This window comes from Microcaecilia unicolor, chromosome 4, assembly GCF_901765095.1.
Source record: "Microcaecilia unicolor chromosome 4, aMicUni1.1, whole genome shotgun sequence".
NCBI lineage: Eukaryota > Metazoa > Chordata > Amphibia > Gymnophiona > Siphonopidae > Microcaecilia > Microcaecilia unicolor.
The window spans coordinates 15,801,665-15,820,754 of record NC_044034.1 but is presented as its reverse complement, the minus strand read 5'-3'; the positions used below and the strand labels follow the sequence as shown (position 1 = coordinate 15,820,754).

At 43.9% G+C, this 19,090-nt stretch overlaps 1 protein-coding gene across 3 annotated transcripts in view; it reads right to left on the bottom strand.

Annotated features, from left to right (window-relative positions):
- Nucleotides 1-9,700: 9,700 nt before the first annotated feature.
- Nucleotides 9,701-19,090, bottom strand: part of ARAP1 (ArfGAP with RhoGAP domain, ankyrin repeat and PH domain 1) — a 319,552-nt gene continuing 310,162 nt past the window's right edge. For all 3 annotated transcript variants that reach the window (XM_030199983.1, XM_030199984.1, XM_030199985.1), the window contains 2 exons: nucleotides 14,981-15,018; nucleotides 9,701-10,525 (listed from right to left, as the gene is read on the bottom strand). In XM_030199983.1, coding sequence (XP_030055843.1) covers nucleotides 15,001-15,018 — 18 coding nt within the window. In that variant the 3' untranslated portion in view covers nucleotides 9,701-10,525; nucleotides 14,981-15,000. The remainder of the gene's footprint in view (nucleotides 10,526-14,980; nucleotides 15,019-19,090) is intronic.

The window sequence follows — 19,090 nt, the reverse complement described above, 5'->3', positions numbered from 1 at the left end:
TATCGAAACAAGATGGGCGCCCATCTTTTATTTCGATAATACGGTTGGGGAAACCCAAATCTCAACATTTAGGTCGACCTTAGAGATGGTCGACCTAAATGTTGAGATGGTCGACCTTAGAGATGGTCGTCCCCGGTTTTCGGCCATAATGGAAACCGAGGAGCCCCATCTGAAAAACGACCAAATCCAAGGCATTTGGTCGTGTGAGGAGCCAGCATTCGTAGTGCACTGGTCCTCGTCACATGCCAGGACACCAACCGGGCACCCTAGGTGGCACTTCACAAATTGCTCCCAGGTGCATAGCTCCCTTATCTTTGGTGCTGAGCCCCCCAACCCCCCCCAAAAAAACCCACTCCCCACAACTGTACACCACTGCCATAGCCCTAAGGGGTGAAGGGGGGCACCTACATGTGGGTACAGTGGGTTTCGGTTGGGTTTTGAAGGGCTCACATTTACCAGCACAAGTGTAACAGGTAGGGGGGATGGGTCTGGGTCCGCCTGCCTGAAGTGCTCCAGGGACTTGCATACTGCTGTCAGGGAGCTGGGTATGACATTTGAGACTGGCATAGAGGTTGGCAAAAAAAAAATGTAAAAAATTTTTTCAGGGTGGGAGGGGGTTGGTGACCACTCAGGGAGTAAGAGGAGGTTATCTCCGTTTCCCTCTGGTGGTCATCTGGTCAGTTTGGGCACCTTTTTGAGGTTTGGTCATGAAAAAAAATGGACCAAGTAAAGTCGACCAAATGCTCGTCAGGGCCGGACTTCTTTTTTCCATTATCGGCTGAGGGCGCCCATCTCTTAAGCACGCCCCAGTCCCGCCTTTGCTACGCCTCTGACACGCCCCCATGAAATTTGGTCATCCCCGCGACGGACTGCAGTTGAGGGTGCCCAAATTTGGCTTTCGATTATGCCGATTTGGGCAACCCTGAGAGAAGGATGCCCATCTCCCGATTTGTGCCGAAAGATGGGCAACCTTCTCTTTCGAAAATGCCCCTGTTAGTCTACTCAGCCAACGATTTTGCATTTTTTAAAATCCCAGTTCAAATGCAATCTTCTTTTATTGTACTGCATAAGACTCAGCTCTATGGGTGCCAATGAGGGCTGAGCACCTCAATATTGAGCAAATGCTTTCATTGTGTCCAGGGAGTAAATGATCATTGACTCCTAATCATTTTGAAATGTTGGCATCTAGGAGTATTTTATGACACATTTCTTTAACAAGGGGAAGAAAACTCTCTCATTTGTTTAGAAAGATGTTTTTACATTCTGGAGTGCTAAAGAGCCGGTGTCTTCTTTTAACTTGGTATAGATATGTTTATGTGACTATTAAGATACTCAAGGATATTTATGATGGATATTTTTCTTCGTAAAGATGTGTGTACAATATTTCTTAAACCAATTTGGTCTTATAACTCAACTAGACTCTTTCCTCTCCAAGTAAATGTATTTATTATTAGCAAATGCATAATAAATATGTATTAGTGATGTTTCTTGTTGTCCAGCAGCGAAAACATTCACATCATTTCTCATTTTGGCAGTCATTGAAGCACTCAGGCAGTAAATTGAGATTACACATTCATGTTACTGCAATACAGGTTGTATCATTAGTACTTTTAAAAATAATTTCCAATTGTGCTTTTTGTCCCCTGTCTTTGTATAATTTACGTAGTAACATAGTAAATGATGGCAGATAAAGACCTGTACAGTCCACCTGCCCAACAAGATAAACTCATTTTACATGGTATGTGATACTTTATACCCGAGTTTGATTTGTCCTTGCCATTCTCAGGGCAAAGACCGTAGAAGTCTGTCCAGTACTGTTCTTGTACTAAAAATTCTGAAGATTCTGGAATCCTAAAGGGTTACAAGATTCCGGAATCCCAAAGGGTTACAAGATTCCGGAATCCCAATTAGTAGCAACATTCCATGTAGAACCCCAAAGAGTAACATAGTAACATAGTAAATGATGGCAGATAAAGACCTGTACGGTCCATCCAGTCTGCCCAACAAGATAAACTCATTTTACATGGTATGTGATACTTTATATGAATACCCGAGTTTGATTTGTCCTTGCCATTCTCAGGGCACAGACCGTAGAAGTCTGTCCAGCACTGTTCTTGTACTAAAAATTCTGAAGATTCTGGAATCCTAAAGGGTTACAAGATTCCGGAATCCCAAAGGGTTACAAGATTCCGGAATCCCAATTAGTAGCAACATTCCATGTAGAACCCCAAAGAGTAACATAGTAACATAGTAAATGATGGCAGATAAAGACCTGTACGGTCCATCCAGTCTGCCCAACAAGATAAACTCATTTTACATGGTATGTGATACTTTATATGAATACCCGAGTTTGATTTGTCCTTGCCATTCTCAGGGCACAGACCGTAGAAGTCTGTCCAGCACTGTTCTTGTACTAAAAAATCTGAAGATTCTGGAATCCTAAAGGGATACAAGATTCCGGAATCCCAATTAGTAGCAACATTCCATGTAGAACCCCAAAGAGTAACATAGTAACATAGTAAATGATGGCAGATAAAGACCTGTACGGTCCACCTGCCCAACAAGATAAACTCATTTTACATGGTATGTGATACTTTATATCCGAGTTTGATTTGTCCCTGCCTTTCTCAAGGCACAGACCGTAGAAGTCTGCCCAGCACTGTTCTTGTACTAAGTTCTGAAGCTAACATCGAAGCCCCTTAAAATTTACACTCCAGCCCTTCCATATCTATTCAGTCACAATCAGGGCGTAGACCGTAGAAGTCTGCCCAGCTCCCGTTTTGTTTCCAATTACCGGCGTCACCACCCAATCTCCGCTAAGATTCCACGGAACCATTCCTTCTAAACAGGATTCCTTTGTGTTTATCCCACGCATGTTTGAATTCCATTACCGTTTTCCTCTCCACCATCTCCCGCGGGAGGGCTTTCCATGTATCCACCACCCTCTCTGTGAAAAAATACTTCCTGACATTACTCTTGAGTCTGCCCCCCTTTAACCTCAATTCATGTCCTCTAGTTCCACCACCTTCCCATCTCCGGAAAAGGTTCATTTATGGATTAATACCTTTCAAATATTTGAAGTCTGTATCATGTTATCCCTGTTTCTCCTTTCCTCCAAGGTATACGTGCTCAGGTCAGCAAGTCTTTCCTCGTACGGTTTGCAATGCAAATCCCATACCATTTTTATAGCTTTTCTTTGCACCGCTTCCAGTCTTTTTACATCTTTAGCAAGATACGGCCTCCAAAACTGAACACAATACTCCAAGTGGGGCCTCACCAATGACTCGTAGAGGGGCATCAACGCCTCCTTTCTTCTGCTGGTTATGCCCCTCTCTATGCAGCCTAGCATCCTTCTGGCCATGGCCGTCGCCTTGTCGCATTGTTTCATCACCTTCATATCCTCCGACACCAACACCCCAAGGTCTCTCTCCTGAGTCGAGCTTACTAATCTCTCCCCTCCCATCCAGTATCTCTCTTTTGGGTTTCTACACCCCAAGTGCATCACTCTACACGTCTTGGCATTAAATTTTAACTATACAATATCACAAAACTAGGGTTGAAAAAATTCCCAATATAGTCATACCACAACTAATAAGTATTATATCAAAATGACTATGTTATTTTCAAAATGCAAAAAAACATTTACTTATCCAAAGGTGTTTATTGAATGATACATACTTATATAACTCAGCCATCAATCACACATCAACCATATCCTCTCACTTTCATAACCCATCTACATACTACAGCTTATGTTACTCACACGCTTTTAATATAATTTATCAATAATTGACTCAAAACTGCACAATAGCTGCTATTAAATACTCTATCAAAGATACTACATATTTTGCTCTTCTTAATATGCAAGACATTAATCAAAGATAGTAGATGTCCATGTATTGACAAAATTATGTCAAAACCGTTCTTTTCGACATAATTCAATCTCTTAAAGAGCATTATATGTTCTATTGAGGCAGCTTGTGGGGCTAAGAGCCCATTAACTCGCATTAATATCTTCATGGATTCTTAGATCCACTATCCTGCTTATAATCGAACGAGAAAAACGCCCAAGTTCCGACCTAAATCGGGAGATGGACGTTTATCTCACAAAAACGAATAAAGCGGTATAATCGAAAGCCGATTTTGGACGTTTTCAACTGCACTCCGCCGCGGATGCGGACAAAGTTGATGGGGGCGTGTCGAAGACGTGGTGAAGGCGGAACTGGGGCGTGGTTATCGGGCGATCAGAGATAGGCGCCTTTCACCGATAATGGAAAAAAAATATGCGTTTTTAGCGAGAATTTAGGCCACTTTTCCTGGACCCTGTTTTTCCACGAATAGGGCCCCAAAAGTGCCCTAAATGACCAGATGACCACTGGAGGGAGTCGGGGATTACCTCCCCTGACTCCCCCAGTGGTCACAAACCCCCTCCCACCACAAAAATATGCCGTTTCACAACTTTTTATGTTCACCCTCAAATGTCATACCCACCTCCCTGGCAGCAGTATGCAGGTCACTGGAGCAGTTATTAGGGGGTGCAGTGGACGTCAGGCAGGTAGACCCAGGCCCATCCCCCCCACCTGTTACACTTGTGCTGGTAAATGGGAGCCCTCCAAACCGCCCCCCAAACCCACTGTACCCACATGTAGGTGCCCCCCTTCACCCCTTAGGGCTATAGTAATGGTGTAGACTTGTGGGCAGTGGGTTTTGAGGGGGATTTGGGAAGGGTGCTATGCACCTGGGAGCTCTTTTACCTTTTTTTTTGTTTTTGTAAAAGTGCCCCCTAGGGTGCCCGGTTGGTGTCCTGGCATGTGAGGGGGACCAGTGCACTACGACTCCTGGCCCTTCCCACGAACAAATGCCTTGGATTTATTCGTTTTTGAGCTGGGCGCTTTCATTTTCCATTATCGCTGAAAAACAAAAACGCCCAGCTCACAAATTGTCGAATAAAACATGGACGTCTATTTTTTCCCAAAATACGGTTCGGTCCGCCCCTTCACGGACCCGTTCTTGGAGATAAACGCCCATGGAGATAGACGTTTTCGTTCGATTATGCCCCTCTGTGTTATCACCAGCGTTGAAAACCTTACATGACCGGACATGTCGCTTACAAATATCATTTCTACTTGTCTTTTACGACCCTTCACAGTGCCATGTTTCACTGTAAAAGTGCATCATCGGGGGTCTTTATTCGCTACTACAGAGCGTCATCAGAAATCTGTGTGATTGGAATAGAATAGTTATCAAACCTCCTATTATCATAAACATCCTTTCCATGCTGGCTGTTTACTTGCCAACCTAAACATTTCACTGAGAAATTGTATCTAAAATTTTTCTCATAAGTTTAATTAAATTCACTGACCTTCACGAGCGACTGGGACGTCCAACCTGAATGCACTGCGGAGCAGGACACTCACAAAAAAACACCTACACATGCGCATAACTGTGTGGTGGGAAACTCCCTTTAAATACCCATATCCATCATAAGCCCACCCATTCTATTTCTTTATTCAACCCGTAGGGGGCCACAGTGTTCCACTGAAAGATCATATGTTGCTCTTTTCTCATCAATATCAGTGAAACATTGCCCCCCCCCCCCCCCCTCGGTGCAGACACAAACTGTAAATCCTGTGTACGGTGGCTTAAGCGTTGCCAATGAGAGACCAGAGGAGCCTCTACACGGACCAATCGAATATTGCTTAAATGCTCCGCTATCCGGACTTTGACTTTGCGTGTGGTCTGGCCGATGTACCACAAAGCACAGAGGCAGGTGATCCCATAAACACATTACGCCGTATATTGTTTCTCCAATATAGCATCCTTCGTTACATGCTATATTGGAGAAACAGGCCAGATGCTTAAGACAAGATTCAATCTGCACAGACATCACATGAAAATAGCCGGTGCCAGTCAAACCCCCACCCCTGTGGGCCAACACTTCACAAGACCAGAACACTGCACCAGTGATTTCACAGTAAGAATACTGAAAGGTAATTTTAAAACAATACAGGAACGTAAGACCTTTGAAATAAGAATGATTGAATATTTTGACACCCAACAGGACTTAACAAGGATCTGGGTTTTCTAACCCATTATAAACCATAAAGCTGTATTTCTCTGTTTATTTCTCTGTTTATTACCCTCCTCTCACCTACCAACACCCATCCTGTTAGAATATCAATGAAATGCTTTGATGTCCCCATGCATACCTCCGACCCACCCCCATCCTCCCACCCTGTCAGACTGTCATAGTAATGCTTGAATGTTTTCACTTATATACACTGTCAGCTAGCACATTTGCTTATTTCCGATCTGAGGAAGAAGGGCAACCTTCGAAAGCTAATCAAGAAATGTATTAAGTTATGTCCAATAAAAAAGGTATCATCTTATTTTCTTTTCCATGTTTTATTTTGTTTGATTTCTATTGATAACCTTTAAGAGTGGACTAACACGGCAACCACACCTCTCTACTTGGGATGTATGGTTAAAGGAGACCAGTGTTTTTTTAATAATTTGAGCTTTCGAAGTGGAAGCCCGTGTGTACGGCAACACACAGGTTAGACACGGTGTTACAGCTCGCAACATAGGAGAAGTATACCACTCTGGCTGAATGTCGAAAGCTCTTTTCGCGGCCTTGCGTAGAATTTTAGATGGATATCCTCTCTGTTTAAAATGAGCTAGCATCTGCTCCGCCTGATGCTAATATACCTTACGCAAACTGCATAATCTCCGCACTCTTAAAAGTTGACTACTAAGAATGCTATTTTTCAAATTCACCGGATGGTGATTACGATAGCGCAGAATGGAGTTGCGGTCAGTTTTCTTACGAAAGGATTTAGTGCTAAATCTAGACCCAGACCAGGAAATATGAATGTCCAGAAAATTTACCTCAGAATCACCTATGTAATGTTCAAACTGTATGTTGCTGTCCCTATGATTTAAGTATTGTAAGAAATCTTCCAAATTTGATCTCGTGCCCTTCCATATTAAAAAAAAAAAACGTCGTCTATGTATCTATACCATCCTACCACATCCACAAAAAATGTAGAGGGGTACACATGCAGACTTTCAAATTGTGCCATATAAAAGCAGGCCACCGTGGGGGCCACAAAACCTTGATCAATCCACATAGGGATCCTTTCACTAAGGTCCGCTAATGGATTCAGCACGTTAACAATTAGCGTGCGCTAAATGATAAGATGTCCGTTATATTCCTAAGGGCATCTTATCATTTAGCGAGTGCTAAATCTGATAGCGCACCTTAGCAAAAGGACTCCGTAATCCCAAAACTTCTGAAGACCTGGCTATACATGGAAACATATTCCTCTACGATCACTAAGCTCTATCTTGTCTTTTCACTTTCTATGGCCCTTCTGGACCATTTTTATTGTAAAGCAAAACAAAGTAGGGTTTAGACCAAGGATTTCCAACATGGAGATGGAGATCAAAGAGAATATTTATTAAAAATAAAATATTTAATACAAATTCTTTTTGATCCCCATGTTGGAAATCCTTGGGGATCAAATACATTGTTTTGCATTGTTATCGTAGGGAGTTTTTTTGTTTTTGTTCCGTTTTTATATTCAACCGCTTTGCAGTATTTTTTTAAGGCAAACTACGATATATCAAGAACATTAAATAAAGAAACTGCTAAAAAAAAAAATGAGGGGTCCTTTTACTAAGCCGTGGTAAAAAGTGGCCTGCGGTAGCGCGAGCGGGTCTTTTGGGCGCTTTTTATACCGCAGCTAGGAAAAAGGGCCTTTTCTTAAGGGGCCCGGGAAATGGAAGTACACTAAAATTGAAACCAGCGAAGGTCTATTTTCGCCCTGAGACCTTACCGCCACCCACTGACCTAGTGGTAAGGTCTCACGTGCCAACTGCTGTTTACCGCCAGGTAAGTAGCCCGCTGTAGAAAAGAGAAAATTATTTTCTACCACGGGATTTGGCACATGCCAAATTCGGAATTGGCGCCCAGCTCACGCATTATCCAGGCAGTAGTGATAATTTTGACGCATGCTGTACATACGAAGCCTCTCCCACACCTTTGTAAAAGGGCCCATCAATTATAGTCTTCTGTAACACACATGTCACCCACCCAAGTGTACACCCACCTTAAAATTATCTGTCATCGCATTTAGGTATTGTGTTCTCAAATGGTGCATAGCAGGAATATTGCTGTTAATTATTGTCGCTGCATGGTGTATTAAAACAGGCTTGTCAAAATTCAGCCCTCAAGGACTGCAAATAGGCCAGGTTTTTAGGATAACAAATGAATGAGAGCTCTGTATGCTCACTACCTCTGTTGTATGCAGATCGTGATATCCTGAAAAAGCTGAGCTGTTTGCAGCCCCTCAATGCCTGAACCTTACTATCTTTGATGTATCATGCACTGACCTCCATTAATGGCTGATTTTAATGCAGTTTAGTACATAGGCTCTCTATCACATGGGACTTCTGTTCTAACTGTGTCTAACTGAACTTCCAAGAGTTATAAGCAGGGCCGCCAATAGGGGGGGGGGCAGGGGGGACAAACTTCCCCAGGCCCGGGCCTCCAAGGGGGGCCTGGCGCCGCAGTCCCACCTGCCCGCCCTCGACTCCGTCGACCGTCCACCACCGGGCCGTATGAAAGCACAGCAGCGGCAGTCTGCAGATCGCCTCCCTTTGGGCCTTCTCTCCCTGTGTCACGCCCTCGTCTGACGTAACTTCCGCAAGGGCAGGATACAGGGAGGGAAGGGCCGAAGGGAGGCGATCTGCAGACTGCCGCTGCTGCGCTTTCACACAGAGCGAGGTGAGGCGCTGTGATTTGAATTCAGGGGGCCCGGCCTGGTGGTGGATGGAGGGGGGAGGGGGTGGCGGTGACGGCGGGGGCCTCGGGGGCAGCCTTGCTCCAGCCCAGTCTTTTGGCAGCCCTGGTTATAAGCCAAGTTTCATAAAAACACAGAATACAGGTGACGGCATCAGGAGTGCAGGGGCCATCTAACCCAACCAGTTGTTACCTCTTTGAATACTGCAGAGCTTACCTGATCTCGTTTTACCCTCACACTTCCGTGTGATACCTTCACGTAACCCTTCCAGCACACAAAGGTCAGATGTCCAGTGATACCACTTGACTATTCAAAACAATTTAATATTACAAAAATAGACAAAAGGAATGAGGAATGCAATTTGCATTACAGCTCCCAACTCACGTAAAAGTCAATGACCATGTTACACGGCTTCTTGGTGCACCCATACGCCTTGTCCTGTCTTCTCCAATTTCAGTTGAGACAACAGGCTCATCGGTTGATCTCAGGGGGGAACACCTCACCGCAACCTAATTCTGGTTTTCCTATGGCCTAGCATCTGTGTTTTTCCCTTCAACACTGGCATAGGCCAAAGTAATCAGACGATGGCCATCCATTGCCTCATCCTGTTTCTGTTATCTGGGAAGGAGCAGACTAAAGAATGGGGACCACTGAAATAAGGTTTGGTCTGGGGGAGACAGTCAGGAAGAGAAAGGGCAAGAAAGAGAAGAAAGGGAATGGACATAAGTGAAACAGAAGAGGAGAGGATGAAGCGCAATACGGAAGGAAGACAAAGTAGGGTGTAAAAGAAAAGGTGAGAAAGAGAAGAACTGCGAAATGAAAAGCAAGAAAGAAACAGGAAGAAAAAAAGAAAAGAGTCAAAAGATGAGTTAAAGAGACTAAAAATGGGAAAAAAGAGAAGCAAAAAAAAGGAAGAAAAAAGAAGAGATAAGTGAGAGAAGAGTAAAAGAGGGAGAAACATGAGAAAAGAGAATTAGAGAGAAAAAGAATTCCAACAGCTTAAAATGGAAGGCTATAATGGAAGGAGGAGAGAAATTTCACGTTTTCCTTAAGGCATAAAATGGATGCCAACTTTGCTCATAAAACTCTTTCAAACGCCACCTCTGAACACCAATGATTACCAAGGGCAGAAGAAAGTCTGTACATCTTATGACAACTGTACTCAGATCTGGAAAAGAGCATCTCTTGCGTGTGAGAACCCTCAGAAATGCAGTCGAGTTCTTACAGTGTAAACCGCAGTACTTTCCCGTTTTTGTTTCCGAGACTGGTGCACATGACGTGAAAGCAACGATGACCTCCACAGGAAAAAGAATATCATCTCCCCCTGAATGAAGTGCAGAGGTACAACACCTTATACCATGAACGTTAAAAGTGGAGGGTGCTCCAACCAGCAGATTCAACGGTTAACAGCCTTCTCTTCGGCAAAGTGGAGGTTCGTCTCTCACACTGTCTACATCAGTCTAAATTTCCACGCGATGCTCTAACAGTGTTTGTCAGACATTAAATATATTAAGGCACCGCTCCAACACCTGGTGCAGTTACTGATAAATAAACCACAGTCAGCTTCTCTTTCTGTACATGAAACGCAAGGAAGTGGGGCCTTCTTGGTTATACTGCCACGGTGTATGGCAACCAACGGAGCAACAGCAGGACAGGAAGTGATCCACCTTTCCCACAGGGTGGGGGGATGTATGGCTGCCCTCTGCTCTTCAAAAACTGACCTGCAATGAAGAACACACTGGGCTAGTACCCCATGACACACACAACATGCGATGTACACACACGACACCGCTGACACGTGATTCTGAAGATGGCTGCCTAACATCTGGAAGGTGTGTCCAAACCCATAGCAAAAGGCAGAAACCCATAGACAGTAAAAAGATCATAAATCCCTCTGACCAGCTTTAACAAGCTCGGATAATGCTTCATGCGTTTACTGAAATTTCAGCTGAACAACTTCTTGGGGATCGAATTTTAATTCTTGTAAAATATGGGGCTTGCTTTTATCCATGGATATTTCAGAGAAGTGCATCTGAATGTGTTTGCTAAAGGATTATTAAAGTACATTTGTTGTACGTCTGGGAATTCTAGTACATCTATTTTTAAACAAACTGGGCAGTTGGTCAAGTCATCAAACACTGTTCCATGAGCTGTAAACTACCAGATATGCAAATGAAGGTTAACCCAGTGCATTTTTCCACATTACCTTCCTCCAGCAAAATATCCAGGCATCACAGATTCCCTCAGTAGCCAAGAGGGCTGGAAGGAGGTCTTTGAGACTGTTGCTCAGTGCTAGGGTTACCATATTTTGTCCCCCCAAAAGTAGGACACATGCCCCACCCCCTTTCACACCCACCCCGCCCCTTTCACACCCTCGCTCCGCCCTGTCACATTTTACCCTCCCCCCTGTCACACACCCCATCACTCCCCCTCCCCGTCACCCCCCTCCCCTTACCTTACTACTGCCCTGGTAGTCTAGTGACCTCTTTGGGGCAGGAAAGAGCCCCCTCTTTCCTGCCCACAGCGCTGCCCTGCATGCATCCTTCCTGTTCGTGGTCTCGGTGCTGATTCAAAATGGCCACCGAGAGTTGAAGTCTCACGAGGTCACTTCAACTCTCGGTGGTCATTTTGAATGCCCCACCAGGGCAGTAGTAAGTAAGGGGAGGGGGGAGGCTAGCAATCTGCCCGTTTGTCCAGAAATCCGGACAAATGGGCAGATTGGCAAAACCCACCCTTTTGCCCGGACATGTCCTGAAAAGAGGACATGCCCGGGTAAATCCGGACATATGGTAACCCTACTCAGTGCTACTCCTTTGAAGAGCAGGGGTTACAGATGCCATCACCTCCCTAATCCCAGCCAGTCTTGGCAGACCATTTGAAATCTACTGTACCCCACTGCACTGTGCCAGAGCTATGGGGGTGACCACAGTAATAAATATACAGGGTCCCAAAGTGGTACATGCAAGTAACACCTCTCTCACCTGAAAATGAAGGAAGCCCCACTGCCATGAACAATCAAGTTGGTTAAATCTACAAGGCGAGGCAAAAAATAGTAACCCCCTAAAGTTTCTGTTGCTTTCTCAGCATCCACTTAGAATTTCAATGAGAAATGTTACGTACTTATTTAGTCATCAAACATTTAATTATCTTAAGCTGTGTTGATATTACTGACATTTTAGGGTTATTACCTAGCAATTTTTGTGAGTTAAAAATGTTTGCGATAAAACACAGTAAAATAATGTCATTCAAATGATACCATTAACGATGTGTCAGAATTTTGCAGTCACCGAAATCTCAAAGTCTTCACCCCCAGCTTTAACACGCGCCTTCAGTCGCTTTGGGAAGTTAACAGCCTTGTCGAGTGGTCCATGTGGCAGGTTGTCTCAGCTCATCTGCAGTGCTTCATTGAGTTTGGTGATTGTTTGCAGCAGGGGCGTAGCCAGCCCTCGCCGAGGGGGGGGCCAGAGCCCGAGGTGGGGGGGCACTGTTTAGCCACCGCCACATTGGACCCCCCTGCCGGTGACCCCCTTAAATCCCCCTCCCGCCACCAACCCTCCCCCGCCATCACCACCCGCCCCGCCACCGCATCAGATACCTTATTTGCTGGCGGGGGTCCCCGAACCCTGCCAGCCGAAGAGAGTCTTCTTCAGCGCCGGAGTAGCGCCTTCGTTCAACGAAGTTCCTGGTGCGATCAGCTGTTTCGACGCCTTACGTCCTGCACGGGGCTACATGCACGGTGCAGGACGTAAGGCGCTACTTCGGCGCTGAAGAAGACTCTCTTCGGCTGGCGGGGTTCAGGGACCCCCGCCAGCAAATAAGGTATCTGATGCGGCGGCGGGGCGGGCGGCGACGGCGGGAGAGGGTTGGTGGCAGGAGGGGGGTTCAAGGGGATCGTCGGCAGGGGGGCCAGGGCCAAATCTATGGGGCCTAGGCCCCCTCAGGCCCCACTTAGCTACGCCACTGGTTTGCAGCTTTGGGTGGAGCTTGTGATAGGATTCCAACATTGCTCCCCAGACAAAATCTACATCACTGCGATATCATTAACAGTAAGTTGGTACCCATTTTTTTTTTCAAATAACGGTAGTTTTACAGTGCACTACAACGAGCTGAAGAACCACTCTTGACAATCCTGCTGCAAGAATCTGTCAAATTAGTATGTCTTTTTTTATTAACTTTTAACTTTTTAAATTTATATTTTGTTATTTTGTTATTTTGTTATACTTGATTGCTGGGAGGAAAAAACCTCAAATGGCCTTAGCATGGCAGCCAGCAAACAAGCTTGGACTATGGGTTTATCATTGATCATAACCTCCTTTGTTCCTCCCGCGCTTTTTTATGTTCTTTTTGTCAGCGTCATACGGCCAGAGAAACGCCATCTTGAAGGGTGGCACAGCATTATCCTTAGCACTTAGTCCCCTGAAGAAGCTCAGCAAAGGAGTGAAACGGAGAAGCCCCGTTGGGACATGAGTTTTAAGCTAAGTGCCATATATGATTTAAGGATTAATGCACCAAATGTCTGCTCTGCAATTGAGCCAAGTACTGGTATTTTGAAAAATTAACAAAAAAATAACAAAAACAACATAAAATAGTGCGGGAGGAACAAAGAGGTTATGACCAATGATAAGACCATAGTCCAAGATTTGCTGACGTTAAGCTTGTTTGCTTGCCGCCAGCTAAGGACATTTGAGGTCTTTTCCTCCCAGCAATCAAATATAACAAAATAACAAAATATAAAGTTAAAAAGTTAATAAAGAAAGACATAATAATTTGACGGATTCTTGCAGGAGGATTGTCAAGAGTGGTTCTTCAGCTCGTTGTAGGGTTTTAGTTAGCGACATCGCTGAAGTGAGTCTTTGGTATTCAAATAAGCTTTACAGTGCAAACATTTTTGAATGTGTGAAAATCACTGGGTGGTCATGCTAAAAAGTATATAACTTTCCTGTGTTTAAAGATAATCTCATTCCAGTGCACAAAAAAGTAGATGGGATCAACAAATAAAGCTGTAAAATTTCACGTTGAAATTCTAAGCGGTTGCTGTGGTGGTTCTTCTTTATCAGAGGGTCATAAGAGTACAGGCTCTCTGTATTCCATTTCCTGGTCATTATTGATGGGATTGGTTGGCGGTTGGGGAGGGAGGGGCTTTTACTACTAAAAACGTAATGACTGTTGTTGGTTGATTTACTAGAAACACGGGAGAGGGAATCCGAAGTACACTCACACAAGAGTAAAAACCAAGAAGCACAAGGAGCCTTCAAGAGTGGGAGCATCTACTCAATATTCTATTGAACAGACCCGACACGGTCCATGTTTTGGCGAAGCCACCTGCATCAGGGGTCTATCAGTATTGATGATGTTCAAATTAGTCAACAGAAGCAAAAAAACTCAATGTCAGAGGTGGTAGACTCAGAGCACTGAAATGATACCAATAGCAGAGCAGGTACAACAAGGAGCTTCGTGAGCATAAACCTGCACAGGTGAAAGCTGTTGCTGAGAAAACAGCAAAAATCTCTAGGGGGTTACTTTTTTTGCCTCATCCTGTAAGTGTCTAAAGAAAGAGGTTCCCAGTGGCTGCTATAGACTATATTTCTCTTATAAGAGAAAGATGAGTAACCTTCCATACTCAGCGTAGTGCCATCAGACCAGGACTGGTCTGGAAGGTCTGTCACGTCAATCTTTTTTCTTGACTCCCATGTTCACCCCTTCCTCAGTCTCTCAGTCTTCTAAACATCCTTGATGAGGAGTTCAATGGACCAGCTCTTTCCCCATCTTTTATTTCCTATGTGGCGTTCATGAAGCCCACAACTATTACTTAAATCTCACTAAAACACATCAACACCAGCAGCCAAGCAGTGAGCAGAACCTGAAATACCATCTCCAGGAACTATTTGAAATAAAATGTCCAGGAGGGAGCTTTTAAGAACTGATCCTGTGGAGAAAAAACACAGAGAAATTCCCAGGTACAGGGAGCCACTGCTGCCCCCCACCACCACCACCTCACTCCCCACCCCTTCAGACCTCAGTCAAGACCTTGAAGCCTGTCCTACAGCAGAACTTGGTCATGGAGGACACATATGGGACAGGCCACCAGCATCATGTTCTAAAAGAGAATCCCAGAAGCCTCCAGAAACCGTCAACTGCACAACGTCTAGAGAGATATACCAAAGGCAAGAAATTACCTGATCATCAGGCAACACTTTCATACATTTCTGAAAAGCTGCAGAGGGAGAGAAAAACACAAGGAACAGATTAGTTAAGTGACACCAGTCAGGATACACTCTCTAAACACATTTCTGCCCACAGATCTCCTCCTCTCCCCTTCTTGCGGCTGTCAAACTTTCATTTAGTTATGGACCCGATTCCTCCAAATACTCTGTGCTATTTAACTGGCAAGGAATGGCTCCTGGTTGGTTAAATAAATAACCACTAATATTCAGAGGAAGATAGCTGGTTATCTCTGCAGTTAGCGGGCAAATCAGACAGCTTAAACAGAAGTCCCATCTTTGCCTGCTATAAACTTAACCGCCCAAACGCTGGGAGGAGATGGGTTGTGATGTGTGTAGCTTAAAGACTTTATATGTTAATTTGTGTACTGGGGTCTCTGGATGCAGGCGTTCCTTTTGTGTGATTTGTTGATTGATTCTATCAATGTTTTACTTTGTGAATTATTATATATGTCCAAATAAATAAATAAATATGTAATACATCGATACTGGTGGACACCTCTACTTGAAGTGGTTCAGAGAAAAGCGACAAAAATGGTGTGGGGTTTGCGTCAGAAGACATATGAGGAGAGACTTGATGACCTGAAGATTTCTATCCTGGAGGAAAGGAGAGAGAGGGGTGTTATGATACATATATCCAAATATTTGAAAGGTATTAAACCACAAAAAAACAAAAAATCTTCCAGAGACAGGATGGTGGTAGAAAAAGAGGACGTGATTTGAGGTTGCAGGGAGACTGACTCGGAATAAAGTCAGGAAGTACTTTTTCACGGAGAGGGTGGTAGATACTGGAATGACCTCCTGCAGGAGATAGTGGAAATGAAAACGGTAATGGAATTCAAAAATGCGTGGGATAAATACAAAGGAATCCTGTATAGACCACGTGGAACCAAACAAGCTTAGTGCGATTGGATGGCAACAGTAGTAATTGGGAAACAAAGCCAGTGCTGGACAGACTTCTACGGTCTGTGCCCTGATTGTCACTGGACAGATCTGGACGGGCTAGAATGGAGTTACAATGACAGCTCCAGGAGTTGAAGAAGAAGGCCAGTGCTGAGCAGACTTCTACGGTCTGCGCCCTGAAAATGGCAAAGATAAATGAAGATCAAGTATACATATGTAGTATCATATCATACCTTATGCTACTACGAGTTATCTTGTTGGGTAGACTGGACGGACCGAACAGATCTTTATCTGCTATCATTTACTATGTTACTATGTTAACACCACCCATCTCACACCCCTGGAACACCCACTCTCAAAACGTTTTTCTTTTGACAAATATTGGACTTAAACGGGTTAAAAAAATTTTTTTTCTGATTATACGGTTTAAACGTTTTCATCTGAGAAAAACATCCATCTGACCCTTATGCCATTTTTTTTCTTTTGACTACGAGCCCCTTTGTGTTCCAATATTAACGTTCGCACAAGCTTTCGACCTCGGTGTTGCCTAGCGACTGCTGGTCCAGGGTCCCTGCATGATGGCGTTCTTCTTCCCTCCTTCCTGTACATAAGTACATAAACATCGTCATGCTGGGACAGACCAAGGGTCCATCGAGCCCAGCACCCTGTCACCGACAGCGGCCAAAAGAACAAACAATTTGTCCCGCCCATCCTAAAAAATACTGTATTCCCTCGTCCATTCAATAACGTTCTATGGCTTTTTCCTCCAGGAAGCCGTCCAACCCTTTTTTGAAGATGGACATTCCGTATGCGGTATATCAAGCCTCTAAATAAATAAATTCATAAAAATTAGAAGATGGCTCCTGTGTCATCAATAATTCCATCCTATCAAGGATCCTGGAGTTTTTAGGCTCTTGTCATCAAAAGTAATTTATCATACTTCAAAGAGAAAATAATACAACTGCGACTCAAAATACCTGCCAGCCCCATCGAATACGCTACATTCCTAGACTGCCTAGACCCAAACCCTGGAGAATACCCAGCAGATAGGATTTGGAATGAATTTGAAACAATATCGGAAGATCTTATCTCCCAAACACTTAAAAGATTCGTCAAATCTCATTGCAAACTAGATATATGCCCAAATAACCTTATGAAATCGGCCCCCCAACACTTCATCACAGATCTAATGAAACATATGAACTTTATGCTACAAACTGGACTCTTCCCAAAGGAGAAAGGAAACATTCTACTCATCCCATACCCAAAGACGCAAAGAAAAATGCGAGCGAACTAACCAACTATAGACCAGTTGCAGCCATTCCCTTAATAACCAAAGTAACAAAAGGAATGGTAACCAAACAACTCACAGAATATTTAAACAAATTCTCAATACTACACGACTCCCAGTCAGGATTTCATTCTAATCACAGTACTGAAACAGTATTAGTTACGCTCATGACGAAATTCAAACAAACGATTGCAACCAGCATGAACATATTACTTCTACAATTCGACATGTCCAGCGCCTTCGATATGGTTGACCATGGAATCCTGCTACACATCCTTGAATACTTCGGCATCGGAGGCAATGTTCTTAATTGGTTTAAAGGATTCTTAACCACACGCTCATATCAAGTCACATCAAAATCGACTACATCAACCGCATGGACACCTGAATGTGGAGTTCCACAGGGATCTCCCCTCTCACCGACTATATTCAACCTAATGATGACACCTCTGGCCAAACTACTATTCAACCAGAACCCCAACCCATTCATATACGCCGATGATGTAACGATCTACATCCCATTCAATCAAGACCTAAAAGAAATTTCCAACGACATCAACCAAAGACTGCACATCATGCACTCTTGGGCAGATGCCTTTCAGCTAAAACTCAACGCAGAAAAAACCCAATGCCTAGTAATAACCTCACAATACAATATGAGCAAATTCACCATCATCAACACACCAAAGTTAAACCTACCTGTCTAGGAGACCTTGAAAATCCTTGGTGTTACCATGGATCGGCACCTAACACTTGAGAATCACGCGAAAAACACAACCAAAAAGATGTTCCAATCAATGTGGAAATTAAAAAGAGTAAGACCATTCTTCCCGAGGACCGTCTTCCGTAATCTGGTACAATCTTTAGTCCTCAGCCATCTAGATTACTGCAACTCACTCTACGCTGGCTGCAAAGAGCAAATACTCAAAAAACTCCAAACAGCCCAGAACACGGCAGCCAGACTCATATTCGGCAAATCAAAATACGAGAGTGCAAAACCCCTATGAGAAAAGCTACACTGGCTCCCACTCAAAGAACGCATCACGTTCAAAGTATGTACCCTAGTACATAAAATCATCCATGGCGATGCCCCAGCCTACATGTCAGACTTGATAGACCTACCATCCAGGAAAGCTAAAAAATCTTCTCGCACATTCCTTAATCTTCATTTCCCCAACTGTAAAGGTCTAAAGTACAAATTAATGCACGTATCAACCTTTTCTTATATGAGCGCACAGCTCTGGAACGCATTACCACGCAACCTGAAAACGGTCCATGAACTGACCAACTTCCGGAAACCGCTAAAGACCCATCTCTTCGACAAGACCTATCACAAAGACCAAGTCATGTGAAACTCACACTTATACCATGAATGTAAATTAATGCCTTCTGTTTCTTTCTTTCTTACTTTTATGTATTCCACTACCATTCAACTCAAACCCTTCTGTAACTCCAAATGTTTAACCTCTTCTCATTTCCACTATCCATGATATATTGTAAGCCACATTGAGCCTGCAAAGAGGTGGGATAATGTGGGATACAAATGCAATAAATAATAATATATAGACCTTGTTCAGTTTCTAACTTTATTCGTTCAGCTACCAACGCGGTAAATGTTCTGAGGGTGAATATTATAGTTTATTAGAATTTGCTATACCGCTAGGACATCGCAGTGGTGTACAAAAATCCAAAATGCATAGAAAAGGAAAGAAACTACAATATATTGATAGGAAAGGGAATCACTCATGATAGAATAGAAAGAGGGAAATAATACATAGGCTGAGGAGGAGGGGGTGGGGAGGGACCACAAAATAAAGGACAGCAGAGTACGTCATATGCCTGGAATAGACTTCCTGAGCCGGTACATCAAG